Source organism: Ostrea edulis, chromosome 3 (assembly GCF_947568905.1).
Source record: "Ostrea edulis chromosome 3, xbOstEdul1.1, whole genome shotgun sequence".
Lineage (NCBI taxonomy): Eukaryota > Metazoa > Mollusca > Bivalvia > Ostreida > Ostreidae > Ostrea > Ostrea edulis.
Window position 1 is genome coordinate 80,776,007 of NC_079166.1, and position 16,501 is coordinate 80,792,507.

Consider the following 16,501-nt stretch of genomic DNA (forward strand, 5'->3'; position numbering starts at 1 on the left):
TACAAAAATATCCCAAGCCGTCTACTACATATTACATGATGTGATATTCAACGTATCATGATATGATTTCAAGAAATTCCAAAAAGACTTCAAATCTGATTGAATGGACATATTATGATGTTGATTAAATTAGGCCTATAAACCGAGACTTTAGAATGCAATACATATTTGATGATGCTTGTGAATGATTTACTCAATCAAGATATCCTTGAATTACAATGTACAAAAAAGAAAATAACACTAATTGTATAGTATCGTGTATCCCCCCCCCCCCCCCCCCCCCCCCCAATATTTGGGCTTTAAATTAAAGGAGTACGTCTTTACCTGTGCTCTAACAATAGCTACTGTAATGATTTCCACCTGTTGCACTATTCATGGCTGCAATATAAAACACATTTCTAATATCGTCTTTTCTATTTCAGTGTTTGAGCGCAAAGCAAAAGACCAACCTTCTTTAATTCGTTATGTATGCGGAAAGAGCGTTTCCCGGAGAGACCTAAGTTTTATTCCGTAGTTAGAGATATATTTAATAAAGGATCGAAGTGCACGAAAGACTATAACAATAGAAGAGAGCAATAATGCAATTAATGCACACAAAAATAAAATTCTGCTCTCTTCAATTGAATTGTTGCGTTCACCATCAGCGCCGAGCATCTATATAGGCCTAAATTTGACGTCTCCATATGAGCGCTACAATACAATTGAAGACAGCAATAATTCAATTATTCCCCCCTTCCCCTTATGTTTGCCAGCTCTGCGAGATTTTTTCTCTCCACTTCATCCTCTATTTGAATTTCTCATAGAATGTACCACCATTGTCAGCGGCGCACTGAGGATTGCATCACGTCTATCAGGAAAGAGTTTTAAAATATTGAGAAGGATTTGAAATCCTGGCCTTTACAAAGTGATTAAATGTTGATTGTTCCACATTTTAATGCTGACAGTTGGATTTACCCCGTTGTATCTGTGAATTCCAGGGTTAGGGTTAGGGTTATGATTAAATGTTGATTGTTTCACATTTTAGTACTGCCAGTTGGATTTATCCCGCTGTAGGGTTAGGGTAAGGGTTTCCAGTTCCCATGAATGAGTAAAGAGTGCGTCTCCCAGTGATCTTCCACAGCCTGGTGGTTTGTTTCATCGATAGTTTCGCATCTATTTATGTCAAAGGGTTTCTATAAAGAGTTATCACATCAGAGTGTATTTTCTCAGAGCCGAATATCATGTTTTTTGGTTTTGTTCACTCCGAAGATAACGTTTCATGGATATTTTCAAGTTATTTTCCTGGACTTCCGTTATTATCATGATTATGGCAAGCTCATAGACATTATTTGACAAGAGAAGTTGGTCATCTGCGCAGGTAGGACTTATTAGGCTGACAGTCCCGATTTTAAATCTATATGGTTGAACCGGGATCGATCAAACCCGGGGCCCCGATGTCAATAGTCGGGTGCTCTAACCCGGGACCCCTACATTACTAGTCAGGTACCATACCCACTGAGTTATCCACGCCGATATCCACGGTCAGTTAAGCCCCAACTCCTACATTTCTCCTTCCATAAATTGTCTTCTCCTCGAAGACACACCACCCAGATTTGATTGCCCCAGGCGTCGGGACTTCTCCTGAAGTCCAGGGGTGGTCAACAGCACCAAAATGTAACATAGGAAAGTAGAAGATATATGACCAGACCGGGAATCAAACCCGGGACCCCTACATTACTAGTCAGGTGCTCTATCCACTGAACTACCGTGGCCGATATCCACAATCCATGTACACAAATCACTGTATATTTAATAAGGTATAATTTTTTTATTTTTTTTTTTTTTTTTTTTTTTTTTTTTATAGAGTATTATGTTAAAAAAAAAGAACCTTTGCATTCACGAGAGAGAAAAAAAACATCAAAAAGTCTCTCAAGTTGGAAGCAACATACCTTCTGAATACACTCCTACCATTTTTGAAAGCATATCCTGAGATCAGTCATTCAAATAATTACTTTATTAAAACACCCAATTTGATTCTACGCACAAGTGCTCTGAAATTGATATAAAAAAGATGCCAAAGTTTCTCATTGAAAATATCTAAGTAGTCTTTGGTGATCAGGTCTTGCAACAGTCTGTTAGAATTCCCATGGGCACGAATTGTGCAACTTTATCAACTGGCCTGTTTTTGTATTCTTTTGGAGCAGAATTTATTCAGAAGCTTCAACATGAGAAGTAAAAAATATCTTGCTGTGGTCTTCAACTCTACATTTAAATATATCGACGATGTTTTTATTTATTAACAATACTCATTTTCATTAATATATTCATGTAGGCATGCATTTCTTCTGTGTATGATCAGTTTTTAAATCTAGACAGGATTCTGACAAACAAGTTGATGTTACAGGGGTTTCAACAATCTAGTTTAAAGTCAGCATTTCTCAAATTCTATAGTCGTTTTAATGATCTAGTTTGCCAATACAACCTATCACTGGATCAAATGCTGTCTGACGTCTTTCATGCCGATTGTTAGACTGCTCTTGGCACACTGATTTTGACTAGGGATTACTCTGTTTATCTGTACAATATATAGGGCTCACGGCGGCTGTGACCGGTCGACAGGGGATGTTTACTCCTCCTCGGCACTGATCCCATCTCTGATATGTCCAGGTCCGTATTTACCCAATTCTTTATTTTGCATTTTTTATGGGAGTTATGAGATTGATCACTGTTCGTTATCTTCACCTTTCATATATATCCCAGTAAACTCGAAATAAAAGATATCACAAAGTCTTCCATATCTGCTTCATATTCGAACATTTTATGGAATATATATATATATATATATATATATATATATATATATATATATATATAAAGTCAAAAAATAAAATCCAGTACTCAAACTTTTATCTATAGACTTTATTCTACCCCGATACCAAGAAAAAAGAATTTATTGAATATATATATATGTATATATGCTAACGACAAACAAAAAGAAATTTTAAAAATGCTTCACCATTGTCAAATTTCCATATTTATGTATCAGCATACCATTGTCACCTGTATATGGTGTTAATGTCTCTGAACTGCTTCGATACTAATGCTTATGTTTTTAGTATGACCAGGTTTTTTTAAATTGAGGCAGGCTACTGACAAAGAAACTAATGTTACAGGAGTTTTAAAAATCGACATTTCTCGAATCATATGATGAAAAGTGAAGATTTCGAACAGTGATCAACCTCATAACTCCTATAGGCAATTCAAAATAGAGAGTTGGGCAAACATGGATCCCTAGATATACCAGAGATGGGAACAGGTGCCTAGGAAGAGTAAGCATCCCCTGTCGACCGGTCACACTCGCCGAGAGCCCTATATCTTGTTCAGGTAAACGGAGTTATCCGTAGTCAAAATCAATGTGACAAGAACGGCCTAACAATCGGTATGAAACAAGTCAGACAGTATTTGACCCAATGATAGGCTGTATTGGAAAATTAGATTGTTATAACGACCATAGAATTTGCGAAATGCTGACTTTAAAGGAGACTGTTGAAACCCTTGCACCATCAACTTGTTTGTCAGCAGTCTGCCTCGATTTAAAAACTGATCGTTATAATGATCCATTTTGCAAATACAACCTGTTTATGAGGTCGAATGCTGTCTTACTTGTTTTATACCGATTGTTAGGTCGTTCTGTAAATACTGATTTTAAGTACAGATTACTTCATCTACTTTATCAAGAGATAGGGCTCATCGCGGGTGTGGCCAGTCAACAGGGGATGCTTACTCCTCCTAGCCACATGATCTAACCTTTGATGTGTACAGGAACCCGAGTGTACCCTACTTGTAATTTGATATTCTTTATACGATTTATGAGATTAATCTTTGTTCGTTATGTTCACTTTTTCATGTCTAAGTTTGCTTTATCTAAATGTTGTGAGCCCGTTCTTTGTACACTGATTTTGACTACGAATTATTCCGTTTACCTGATCATTATATAGTGCTCACGGTGGGTGTGACCAGTCTGCAGGGGATGTTTACTCCTACTAGACACATTATCCCACCTCTGGTGTGCCATGGGGTCCGTGTTTGCCCAAATCTCTATGTTGTGTTCCTTATAGGAGTTATGCCATTGACCACTGTTCGTTATCTTCACCTTTCACTTGAGGGTATTTTGCGGGTACAGTGAAGGTTCCAGGGATATGACCCGGAAGAAGACTGGTAATGAGAGCTGTAGTGGAGAGGAACCAGAAAGAACTCACGTAGGAAACACTTAGTTAGCATTATAAAGTAGCAGACTGGATAAAGATCCATTATACATGACGACGATGATAATGATTATAACGACGATGATAATGATTTTAACGACGATGGTGTGAAGCAATTTAGCAACAAAAAACTTATCTTAAGCTTTGCGTTCTGGTTTAATCGTTTAATTTGTCAATGATTACCTTTTTTGTTTTGCTATATTGTCTGAAAGAGATTTAGTGAGTGTTATTTGTGATGTCTCAGTATCATTTCTTTTTCTTTTACAGTTGAATTTCTTTTCATAAAGTTGAATTTGTGAAGTTGTTGGTGATAACCAGCTTGGCCATATGACAACTATACACTTGAATATCTTAATGAATAAAACGTCTGCTGAACTGGTCAATCACAAGCGGCAGATGAATGGATTTTTATGAATATTTTGCACATATCGGACCAATATTAATATCTTCTCTATTCCTTAAAACACCGGTTGGGGATACCTAGGGGTTAGGACTCATGGATGTTCGCTTTGTAAACGGAAGATTCATGCCGGGTAGCGGTTTTCTCACATTGTCAATTTCTAATGGTAGCATATACATGTACTATTAAGTGTCATTTACGAGTTATTCGAGGTTTGTGTCATAATATTTATTTTGCTTTTACGCCAACATGAAATATCATAACGCAAAATGTATACAGCTTGACATGTCATCATCAATATTTCAGCTTTATATTTAAACAAAAACACCATCTGAGGAATAGTGGGTCAGATTGATGCTAGTGGTACGTAAATCGTGCCGCTAGTAAAACCGATTGCTATTGGTGTGAAATTTGTACCAATGAAAATTATACTGACGGTGATAATTTCTACAGACAGACTAATACTAAAGTATCGGTAATGGTGTAATTAAAACCCAGTAGATTCAACATGTCGCTGAATTTATCCGCAGATGAATCTGGTGACAATGTGTCAAACGTTTTCCTATGTACAGTAACAATTATATTGCATCTTAAAGCTGTCAGTGGGCTAGCGGGGATAGTCACCTCTCAACAGTTACTGTAACAATTTCATCGAAATTTAAAATCGTCTGTGGGTAGTCGAATGTGTCATATCCATGCTAGCGTCCGCTGTAAAGTGAGAATTTGAATAGCACATCGTCTCCGAGATTTGTTTTTCATATGACGGTTTTATGACGGACCGCATTACAATATAGGCTTTTCATACGCCGGTTTTATGACGGACCGCATTACAATATAGGCTTTTCATACGCCGGTTTCATGACGGGCCGCATTACAATATAGGCTTTTCATACGCCGGTTTTATGACGGGCCGCATTACAATATGGGTTTTTCATACGCCGGTTTTATGACGGGCCGCATTACAATATAGGCTTTTCATACGCCGGTTTTATGACGGGCCGCATTACAATATGGGTTTTTCATACGCCGGTTTTATGACGGGCCGCATTACAATATAGGCTTTTCATACGCCGGTTTTATGACGGGCCGCATTACAATATAGGCTTTTCATACGCCGGTTTTATGACGGGCCGCATTACAATATAGGCTTTTCACACGCCGGTTTTAAGACGGGCCGCATTACAATATAGGCTTTTCATACGCCGGTTTTATGACGGGCCGCATTACAATATAGGCTTTTGCGTCCGTCCCTTCGTCGATCCTTACGGACTTTTATAATCATGTACATGTATACTCTAACCATGTACGGGTTATATATTGATGCATAGGGCTGTCAAACCTGGTCAGCTGATACATCTTGATGGAAAGGTGTGACACGAACCAAAAAATAGGTCACTATGACCCTCTGGAATTTTATGGTGTTATATATTCAAATCGTGTCCGAAAAATAGCTTTTACACTGTGAGACTTATGACCATTAAACTTGGGGCAGTTGATGTTTCGGGGGTGGGGGTGGGGGGTGGGGTTAAACCAAAAGTAGGTTACAATGGCCTTATTTTAAAATTTCATACAAATCGTGCCCGCATAATCTCATTCATACTGCGAGAGTTAAGACCATCAGATTCATTGCCTTTTGTGACTCTCTGTAATTCTTTCAAGAGAAGTTTAAAACAGCTTCATACAATGTAGACTCAGAGATACCTTTCTGCTCGTGCCAAGTACATACGTTGGGATTACTTTTATACTGACTCGCTTCATATACATGTAGTATCATGGTTTAACTTTCAATCATAAATTTTCAGTCATGCACCGGGAATCATATATATATATATATATATATATATATATATATATATATATATATCAGTGAAAATAGAAGTGAATTAAAACAATGATTATTATCAATCCGTTTATCTGTGGAGGGATCTACCTAGAATAAGGAGATTGTTCACCTAATACTGCCCAGTATATAGAAAACCCATCCTTGGAGGGAAGTCGATGACAAGAGTGCCAGAATTTTCTAATTTATACTTTTCCGGGTTAAAATGTCAACATACACTGTACCCTATTTCTAAATTCGTGACATTTCACATGAACTATATAGAAGTGTAAACCGGGAGGAAACACGATATACAATGAAAATCCAACCTGTTAAAGACTACATTTATTTCAAGCATTCAAGCATTCTCATTATTAAACATCTACATGTACAGAGTATACACAAGCACAGGTTAGTGAATGTCAATAAGCAATCATCACTATACAAATACAGGTTAATTATATAAGAATATACATTATAGTGTACAATAGAGTCATAAAAATTTATTGAAAAGCAAATGTAAGCGTCATTCTAAGATAACATTGCAGTACTGTTAACTTTTCTCAGACTTTGTCATGTAGTTCATTCAAAAGGATCAAGTTTCGAATTTTCTCACCAATTTTCACTGTATCATTGAGAGCGAGCAAAATTTGAGCGATGAGAGCGAGGCCCCCTGAACCCAGGGCAAGAAGAATCAGGAGAATTACTTCTGCAATTGTCCGAATTCTTTCCCAGGCAGACATATCAGCAAGAACAATATTGAGAATATTTCTGAGTATTCCGAGGTTAAAAATGTCTCCGATGAAGTTATAGATTGCTACTGCTCGCTGTCTGGCGTTGCCTCTAGTCCAGCGATCGATCAACTGCTGAATGGTGGTTTGGAAACTTCCAGCTCTAATCATTTTCAATATTTCGTCAATGATTCTTTGGAGTTGCGATTTAGAGAGAGGTAACCTGATACCGGCCAACCCCAACAGAAGGAAGATGATTTCGAGGATGAGACTGGCAATTTGTTGATCTCTGGTTTGTGAAACATTCTGTTTTGATGTGAGAGGTACATTTTCCTGAAACACTTCTCCACCACGACTGAATTTAGCTACATACGTGTCTCCTGATTTCTCTATGTTCAAGGTGAAGGTTTCCGTTCGGAACGCTTCCCGTATTGCTTTCATGTTATGATCGGCCATGTGTGACTTCAGCAGCTTTTCTAGTTCGGATACAGGCGCATCTTCACGTAGTCCAGCCAGGCTTTTAGTAATCGCATCTACCTTTACAGCACAACCAGAGATCAAAGCATCGATGTCTTTTCTCTGGTGTTCTGTGATCGGGACATCTTCAGCTCTAATTTCTCTCCAAACTCTTTCCCTTATTTCCTCAACATTGACTGAAAAATAAATCATGTTTCCTTCATTTCTTTTTCTCCATATTTTTTCTATAATTTATCATTTTGTAAACTTTTTTCGAGTCATTCACACCAGACAAAGTAATAATTCTCCTGCGGTTTCGTCCATTCTTATAGACTACCGTATTACACGAGACACGTTCAACTATAAACCACCAATACTCTGACCCCAAATATTATCGGTTCTATGACATAGAAACATGGGTCAATGGTATGAGAGACACTAAAATGACCCGAACAATTCAAACAAACATTCTAAAACATTTTGTCGAATTTTCCCAATAGCAAATTTTTTCCGAAGGATTTTATTCTATTAATGTGATTGCATTCTACTGAAAAACAAAACCAGAACTACAGAAACTTAAGAATGGATATGTCGTTTACTAAGTCCATTTTCCCTAAGAATAAGGTGTGCAATTCACTTTAACGAGCCATAAAAACAATTTTGTTGTAATGAGCCATCTCAAAGCGCTAAGAATAGCTGCAGCGCTTTTTGAAAACATTTGAAATTATCTTTCGCGATTTCGGATAGCCGCCAACCATGTGAACAATTATACCCCGATAAAGGGCAGGTCTAACACGAAGTCATACAGTGTTAAATATCAATGCAAGCTTTCAGTCATAGCCGTTAACCAATCAACATTATATAGCAAACCCACAAGACCCAACCTTTCAGAAAGCGGACTCGAAGAAAATCAGGTGTCCACATAAACGTACACATGATCAATATTGCCATTTTCTACATTTATCAAGTTTGTGAGGAACTGCTCATTTAGACCTGCTAGTAAAACAATATTTGTTTTACATCTAGTCAATGTTGTAAAAGTAAAGCAATATTTCTTGTAAATGCCAGAATTCGCACTCTTAGCGCTATTTATTATTTTCTACACTTTTGATTTTAAAATGGTTTCTCTGAAGTGTTACGAATGAACACGACAGGAATGGGTTTTATTCATAGCAGGAATTGTCAACACGTTCAGAATAACGTAAGTGTAAGAAAGGTGCTCGAAAACTACGCTGTGGCCACATAGTACAAAATATTGCATTTTTAAAACGTTGTTCACCCGTCACTTTATTGGAATGGTCATGAAAGCTATATGCTTCATAGATTTGAAGGTAACGAAACGTAAATGATATTTCTAAGGATGGTCGTTATGTTCACTTTTTCATTCACACATCAAACAAAAACCTCCATATACTGTATTTTTCATTACATTCAATTTTGCACAAGTAACAGCTATCACATTCATGTCTTTTTTTGTTTATTTGTTGTTGTTTATTTTGTTGTTGTTGTTTATTTGTTTGTTTTTTGTTGCTGTTTGTTTGTTTTTGTTGTTTATTTGTTTATTTCTGTTGTTGTTTCGATTCGTCCGGAGATGATAATCAAGGACGTTTAGTCTCACTTAAAGATTTTTACAAGAATTCATAAAATATTTGATATTCATTCTATGCGTTTATCTACATGTAATAATATGCTCGACATAATAAAATGATAGTAAGCTTATTCTTAAAAGTATAGGCATGAAATATTGATACTAACTGGACGTTGGTGCAGCCATTTCGTTTTCAGTCTGTGTTGTGATCAACGAATATCGTTCGTCCTGGAAAGAAACAAAATGATATCTTCATTACTAAATTCTAAAGCAATAAAAATGCATTAATTGATATTATTGTATGAAATATCGATTTCGTTCAATAGGCACGCGAATGGAACAAGAGAAACTTGCTCATTTAATGGCTGACGTAACACCACTTGATCTTTTCACAGTGGATGGTCTTATCTATTTCAACCTATGTGCACTCACGAATTTTCATTCTTATGCCCATTAAAATAATCTTTCATGAATCATTACATTTCATAATGACATTCTACACCCAATATTTTTTCAAGTTAAATTTACCAATAATTTAGTGAAAGAATATTAAGAAAAGCTAAAATAATTAAGACATTTTTAAAAGGAAAACTAAAAAAAAAGAAGGTATTTAAGAAGCGGTAGGAAAAAAGATCGATGCGTGTATTTCTTTCTTCATAATTTCATTAAACCAATAGGAAACATCTAAATACAATGACTCTAGTACTTTTCTTTTCTTTTTTAAAAAAAAAATCAAAGATTCAAAAAATTCAGAAAAAACTTACCTGAGTTTATGATTGTAAGATGTCTTTCATCGAGCGAGTATAAACCTAAAGAAAACGGCGCTTTATTTATACCCAAAACAACCCGAGTTTCTACGAAATACCCATTCCCACACAGGGAACATTACCAAATTTAGATAAAACTGCTTCAGTGTTCCATTCTTTTTTTTATTTAAATGATTGGCATTTCCATGAATTTGAAGAATGAAACTTAAATGATGCATGCAATGACATACAAATTCAAAACAACCTACGTGTAATTGAATTGGAATTACCAAAACTCGATGTTGATTATGAATGGCTTTGTAATACAATTATCAGTTTATGGGCCATTTCCTCAGTTCACACGTGTCCATATAATTAAACAACGAATTTCACATGATCTTACCGACCGCTTATATTACTGTCACAGACAGGCTCGCCCTTCTACAATCGTTTCTAATAAACAAAAAACAAAAACAAAAGACAAAAAAAAAACTCGAGAATCCGCCTTCTATCTTCATTACAAATACGAGTTCTCTATTTTATATATATACCAGTACACTTGCGTCTAGAGAAAACTCTTAAACTTGTATTTAAATCAGTGTTTCAACAAAGTGTGCACGTTGAATTCAAATCCCGTTCGTTATTACATTATTTATATGTCCAATATTTCTGTTTTCGGTCCTTATTTTATAATGCACCTTACTCACAAATAACTACATGTAATATAAAACTAGAAACAGTTATCTCCCCAATACTTGGACATTTGAAAAACAATTTGGCATCTTTGTTATATTTACTGGAATTCCAAAGTTGTATGAATGTGCGTATAATAAATAATAAATGTGTCGCATTGTGATATCAAAACACTCAGGACCTATGTATGTTATAGTTAAAAATAGTTAAATCCAATTACATATGATGCATTGCTTCTGTCTCAATAAAAACTTCCAATTGTATCCATATTGATGGGGGGAAAACCTTTCCTCAAAGTAGAGAAGATTTCTATTTGTCGTTAGTGCAAATTTACATGCAACTTATACTCGTCTGCTTACCTCGAATATTGTGTCTGATACCACAACTATGTACTTAAGATCGTCATTTGGTAAATTTTTCATACAGAAAACGAGAAGTCGGAGAAGATAATAAGATTTTCAGAATTTTCATGTAAAAAGACTTTAACGAGATCAACAGTGTTCCAAAGCACACGATGGGGGTTATTGTCTTACCGAATGAAGGGATTTGAAGAATAAAACTAAATGATGCATTCATTAGTGTACAAATAAAAAGCCACATTATTAAACTGTAACTCGGAATAAAATGTTCTTCAAACTGTATCTGTAGAAAATAAAGCATTTGATCAAACTAAAGAAAAGTTCTGCTGAAATGAAATGTTCTCTAGTGTGAATTCACATGTAACTCGAACATTCGGTCTAAAACAAGATAAGGTCGACCTTTGGTAATGTTCCATATACGGAAGAAAACGAAAAAAAATCTAAATTTTTGTAAAAAAGGAAACGTCATTCATATGATGAATTTACAACGAAACACTTTAGATTGCTTGACTCTCAGAAATAGTCCATGCAATTCAGCTAGGGTTTAGTCTTTTTTTTTCTATTTCATTGTGCCAACATAGAATTTTCAAGAATTTAGATCGGCTATATACTGTTATCTGCAACGTTTTAGGGTAATAAAATCTCGAGCATATATTGCGATACCAAAATATACATCGGGTCCGTATTCTCTATAAGAGATTAAACTGACAAGAAAAAAATTCTATGAATATCAAAGAAATTGCATAGAATATAGAGAGATTTATGAACAATATCGTATACTTCATGCGGCTTATTCCGTTATACAATTTCTCTTTGAATTCATTTGTTTCTCTTTCATATGTACATGTACATGTGTACATGTATATATCAACATTTTAACAAAACATGTGCCCTAATTATCATAGATATTATTTACGAAATTAAAATATCACCATCATGCTATTATAGCATCTAACATCAAAACGTTGCACGCAACGCTCCACAGTAAAATGACCAATTTTCTCGTAGAGTGTTGCAAATAACAGGAGTATATAAAGGATGAGGATTCTTATTTCCTCTGTTATGAATCAATATAAAATGTACATCAAGGGGAAGTTTCCCCGGGAAGAGGGTTTCCTTGGGGGTACCATGTACATTTTATATTGATACTTAAACGGGGAAGTAAGAATTGTCGCCCTATATATGTATACTCCTGTTATTTGCAACGCTCTGCGAGAAAATCGTGGATTTTACTATGGAGCGTTGCATGCAACCCTCGAGTTATAGAGAAGGGCTTTATTCCGTCTAATAAACTTATTTAGCTTGATCCCCCCCCCAAAGAAACCAAGCCCCATTTTCTCTGACATGGTACCCCCAAGAAAACCCTCTTCCCGGGAAAACTTCCCCTTTGTGTACATTTTAGATTGATTCCTAACCGAGAAAATAAGAATCGTCGCCCTATATATATATATATATATATATATATATACTCCTGTTATTTGCAACGCTCTATGAGAAAATCGGGGATTTTACTGTGTAGCGTTGCCTGCAACGTCTTTATGTTAGATGCTATAATAGCATGATGGTAATACTTTAATTTCGTAAATAATATTGATAATAATTAGGGCACGTGTTTTGTTAAAATGTTGATATAGACATGTACATATGAAAGAGAAACAAATGAATTCAAAGAGAAATGGTATAACGGAATAAGCCGCATGAAGCATACGCTATTGTTCATAAATCTCTCTATATTTTATGTAATTTCCTTGATATTCATAGAAAATTTTTCTTGTCAGTTTAATCTTTTATATAGAGGATACGAATCCGATGTATATTTTGGTATCGTAATGTACTCGGGATTTTAGTACCCCAAAACGTATACGCAACGCGTTGCAGATAACAGTATATAGCCTTTAGATCTGCTTTGTTTTTAGTTAATGAAAACCTTAAAATTCATGCATTCTAACTCACACATTACATGATTACGCTAAAGATATATCATTATTTTCATTCAATTTAATGGTACAGATATTGTATACACCAATTCAAATATTTTCTTATATCCAACATATGACTACAGATTGAAACAATTCTTGTAAAACTTGGGTTTTCAATTATCGTCGAGTGAATTGAAATTAAAAGCCGATGTCTATAGTTATAAATTACCTCAAGCATTTCTCTGAAACTCATTGAGTCTTAATCACCGTGTCTTTATAATGACAGAATGAACAAATCATATTTCTTCGTGGGAAAATAGGTGGGCCATTTGCTGAAAAGGCACTGAGTAATCTACTCCATATAGCGTGACGTCAGAGTGCGACCTGGGGTTGATGGCCATTGACCTGTCTGACGAGTATCAGTAAATTAGGGTATTTAAACTTTGTACAGTGGGTGTATAAGAAGGTTAAACGTCAATATTGAATTACCCCATAAATTTGTAAAACACACACACAGAGAGAGAGAGAGAGAGAGAGAGAGAGAGAGAGAGAGAGAGAGTATGTGTGTTCTAGTAAATAACTATGGTTCTATCTATTGATGAAAATATTGAAATAAACTATATCGGAGAAAATGTTATGTTATTCTCCAGAGCAGATTAATTAGATTGATATGCAAGCATTATCAGGTAGTGCAGACTCTATTTCGTTAGCACTATTTTGTATTTAGAACTATCATTCTTGTCTTCAAAGTTTGACATGGTTTAACTCTCGATAATTTAGATGTTTTTCGGTATGTTCACGACATTAGCAGTAGATATACCAGATAAAGTCAAAGTAATCATATATCCAGAGGGCAAAGACACAATATTTCTTAAAGATCTTTTCAATATACAGTTAACAGTTATGGAATAATATGCCAGAATTTTAAAAATAGTACCTAATATTGAAAACTTTAAATCCGCTTATCTTAAACTTTATTTTCACCCTGGAAATTAATAAGATATAGATGTTTTTGATTTCGGTTTTATGCATGTATATATAGAGTATGTTATAAGATTGATCACTGTTCGTTATCTTCACCTTTCATGTAGCATACCTTCATATTCTAAGCTATTTTGTTCATGTACCTGTATAATAATGTTGTTTGTATATATTTTTTCAGGACCACAATGTAAACTAGGTTTTAAACTAATTGTGTTATCCTGTATAAATAAAGAATGTTAGTATTATTATTTTCAAATTCCTCAGGGATAGGCCTGGGTCACAGTACGAATTCAAATTTTACATGGAAACATAATAATAACAATAGCCTTTATTTATCCAGGATAACACAAATTAGCATATAGCTAGTTTCCATTGTGGTCCTGCAGGAAAACATATATACACAAACATAAAATTAACATCTAAAATTAGTATCTAAACATGAATACGATATAAAAGGAAAAGGGGGAAAATATAGCATAAGACACACCTAATTAGTGATAAAACTATTACCTAAATATGAATACATGACATAAAAAGAAAGAAGAAACAATAGAATAAGACACACGCACACACAGTGCCATATCACGACAAAACATATATCCTGTTCAATAGCAACAGGACCCCGCTGAGTATTTAATCGTTCTCAGATAGTGCAGATTCAGGTTTGTTTGAATAATAGTTCCTTCAGGTAGGATGGGACCACAATATAGAGGATAGAAATTATACATGAGCATGATTGGTCAATTTCATATGCCACCATTCCGATGTAGTGTAGATTCCTGTTTGATCAAAAGCTTAATTGATCCTTTGGGGCAGTAGTGGGGACTAAATAGGGATTCAAAGTTGTACATCTGCAGGTAATTTTTAAAATATCTGTTCAGGAGTAGCAGGGCCACACTATATGAGGAAAATGTGAAGGTAGCCAACGGTGATCAACCTCATAACTCCCAAAAGGAATACACAATTAAGAATTGGGCAAACGCGGACCCCTGGATATACCCGAAGTGGAATCAGGTGCGTAGGAGGAGTAAACATCCTCTGTTGACCGGTCCGACAAGCAGTGGGCCCTATATCTTGATCAGGTAGACGGAGTGATCCGTAGTCAAAATAACTGTGTAAAGAACTGACTAACAGTTGGTATGAAACACGTCAGACAACATTCGACCCTATTGGCAAAGTAGATCGTTAAAACGATCCTATGATTCGCAAAGATGCAAGCATTCCTAAGTTGTGTTGATTCAAGGCTTTTTTCTTTTCATGCTATTGACCCTTGGGGATCGGGTAGGGCTAAACATGGGATCGAAATTTACATATATGCATGAATATAGTGAAAAAATATTTTAAAGCACTTATTTAGAATACCGAAGCCATGGTAGTAATATTCATAATGAAGCATCCTATATGTGTAGTTCAGTTAAGATTTGATCCCTTGTGTTGGGGGTGGAGGATCAAACCCTTTCATGGGATTAAATTTTTTTTTTAAAAATTAGAAAAATCTTTTGAAGAATGAAAGGTGAAAATAACGAACAGTGATCAATCTCATGACTCTATAAGCAATACAAAGTAGATAGTTGGGCAAACACGGACCCCTGGACACACCAGAGATGGGATCAGGTGCCTAGGAGGAGTAATCATAGTATGACCAAGCTGACTCAGGTGAGCGTTGTGGGTCATATACAATTGTGTTTGAAGCTTTGTGATTATTTCAATGTGAAATGTGTTACCTAATAATAGCAGATTTGGGGTGTACAGGAGCGATGATATTAGTTAAATTCTTACGAAGAATTTTAATGGGCTCTTAAGAGTGTTATGAATCTGTCTGACAATATTGTTGTAAATAATGAAGTGGGATCAGGTGCCTAGGAGGAGTAAGCATCCCTTGTCGACCAGTCAGGTAATCGGAGTAATCCGTAGTCAAAATCAGTGTGCAAAGAACGGCCTAACAATCGTTGTGAAACACGTCGGACAGCATTTGACCCAATGATAGGCTGTATTGACGAACTAGATCATTATAACAACCATGACATTTGTGAAATGCTGACTTTAAAATATTAGAAATGGGTTTTGAAATAATATTAACTTGCATAATTCAAATGTAGGTGCATTTATAAATGTTATAAGGCTAAAGCCAACAGAGAATTACTAGGCATCACATCTTGACATTTGATGCTATAAATTATGCATATACTTAAACAACATCTTGAATTATCCAATTGATTATGTTTCTAATTAACTGCGGTTTAAATTATCGTATTCAAAAGAATTTCCGCACTGCTAATTTTCACTATATAATTCATTGAATAATACAATTTTTAAAACACTGATAAAACTATTTCTACTACAGCTATCAATATAAACATTTCACAAATCATGCATAATCACCTAGATTTAAATCTGTCATTGTTATTTTTCTACATGTGTTACAGGTTTTTTTTTTTTAATTCACTAGGATAACCATGTTGTACAAACTTTATTTGAACTTTTCATATCAATTAACATTTTAAAAAGTCTACCCCGTAATTCATAAATCAACCAATAAATATATATATATATATATATATA

At 35.2% G+C, this 16,501-nt stretch overlaps 1 protein-coding gene across 2 annotated transcripts; it reads right to left on the reverse strand.

Annotated features, from left to right (window-relative positions):
• Positions 1–6,795: 6,795 nt before the first annotated feature.
• LOC125677674 (uncharacterized) lies at positions 6,796–10,866 on the reverse strand. 2 transcript variants are annotated; one of them, XM_048915792.2, is made up of 3 exons: positions 10,003–10,865; positions 9,406–9,466; positions 6,796–7,847 (listed from the first exon to the last, which is right to left on the reverse strand). In XM_048915792.2, the coding sequence occupies exons 2-3, from the start codon at positions 9,422–9,424 to the stop codon at positions 7,027–7,029; spliced, it is 840 nt and encodes a 279-aa protein (XP_048771749.1). In that variant the 5' UTR covers positions 9,425–9,466; positions 10,003–10,865; the 3' UTR covers positions 6,796–7,026. The 2 variants fall into 2 exon arrangements, with proteins under 2 accessions (XP_048771749.1, XP_048771750.1); XM_048915793.2 differs by having other exon boundaries at positions 9,406–10,866.
• Between the last annotated feature and the right edge of the window lie 5,635 nt (positions 10,867–16,501).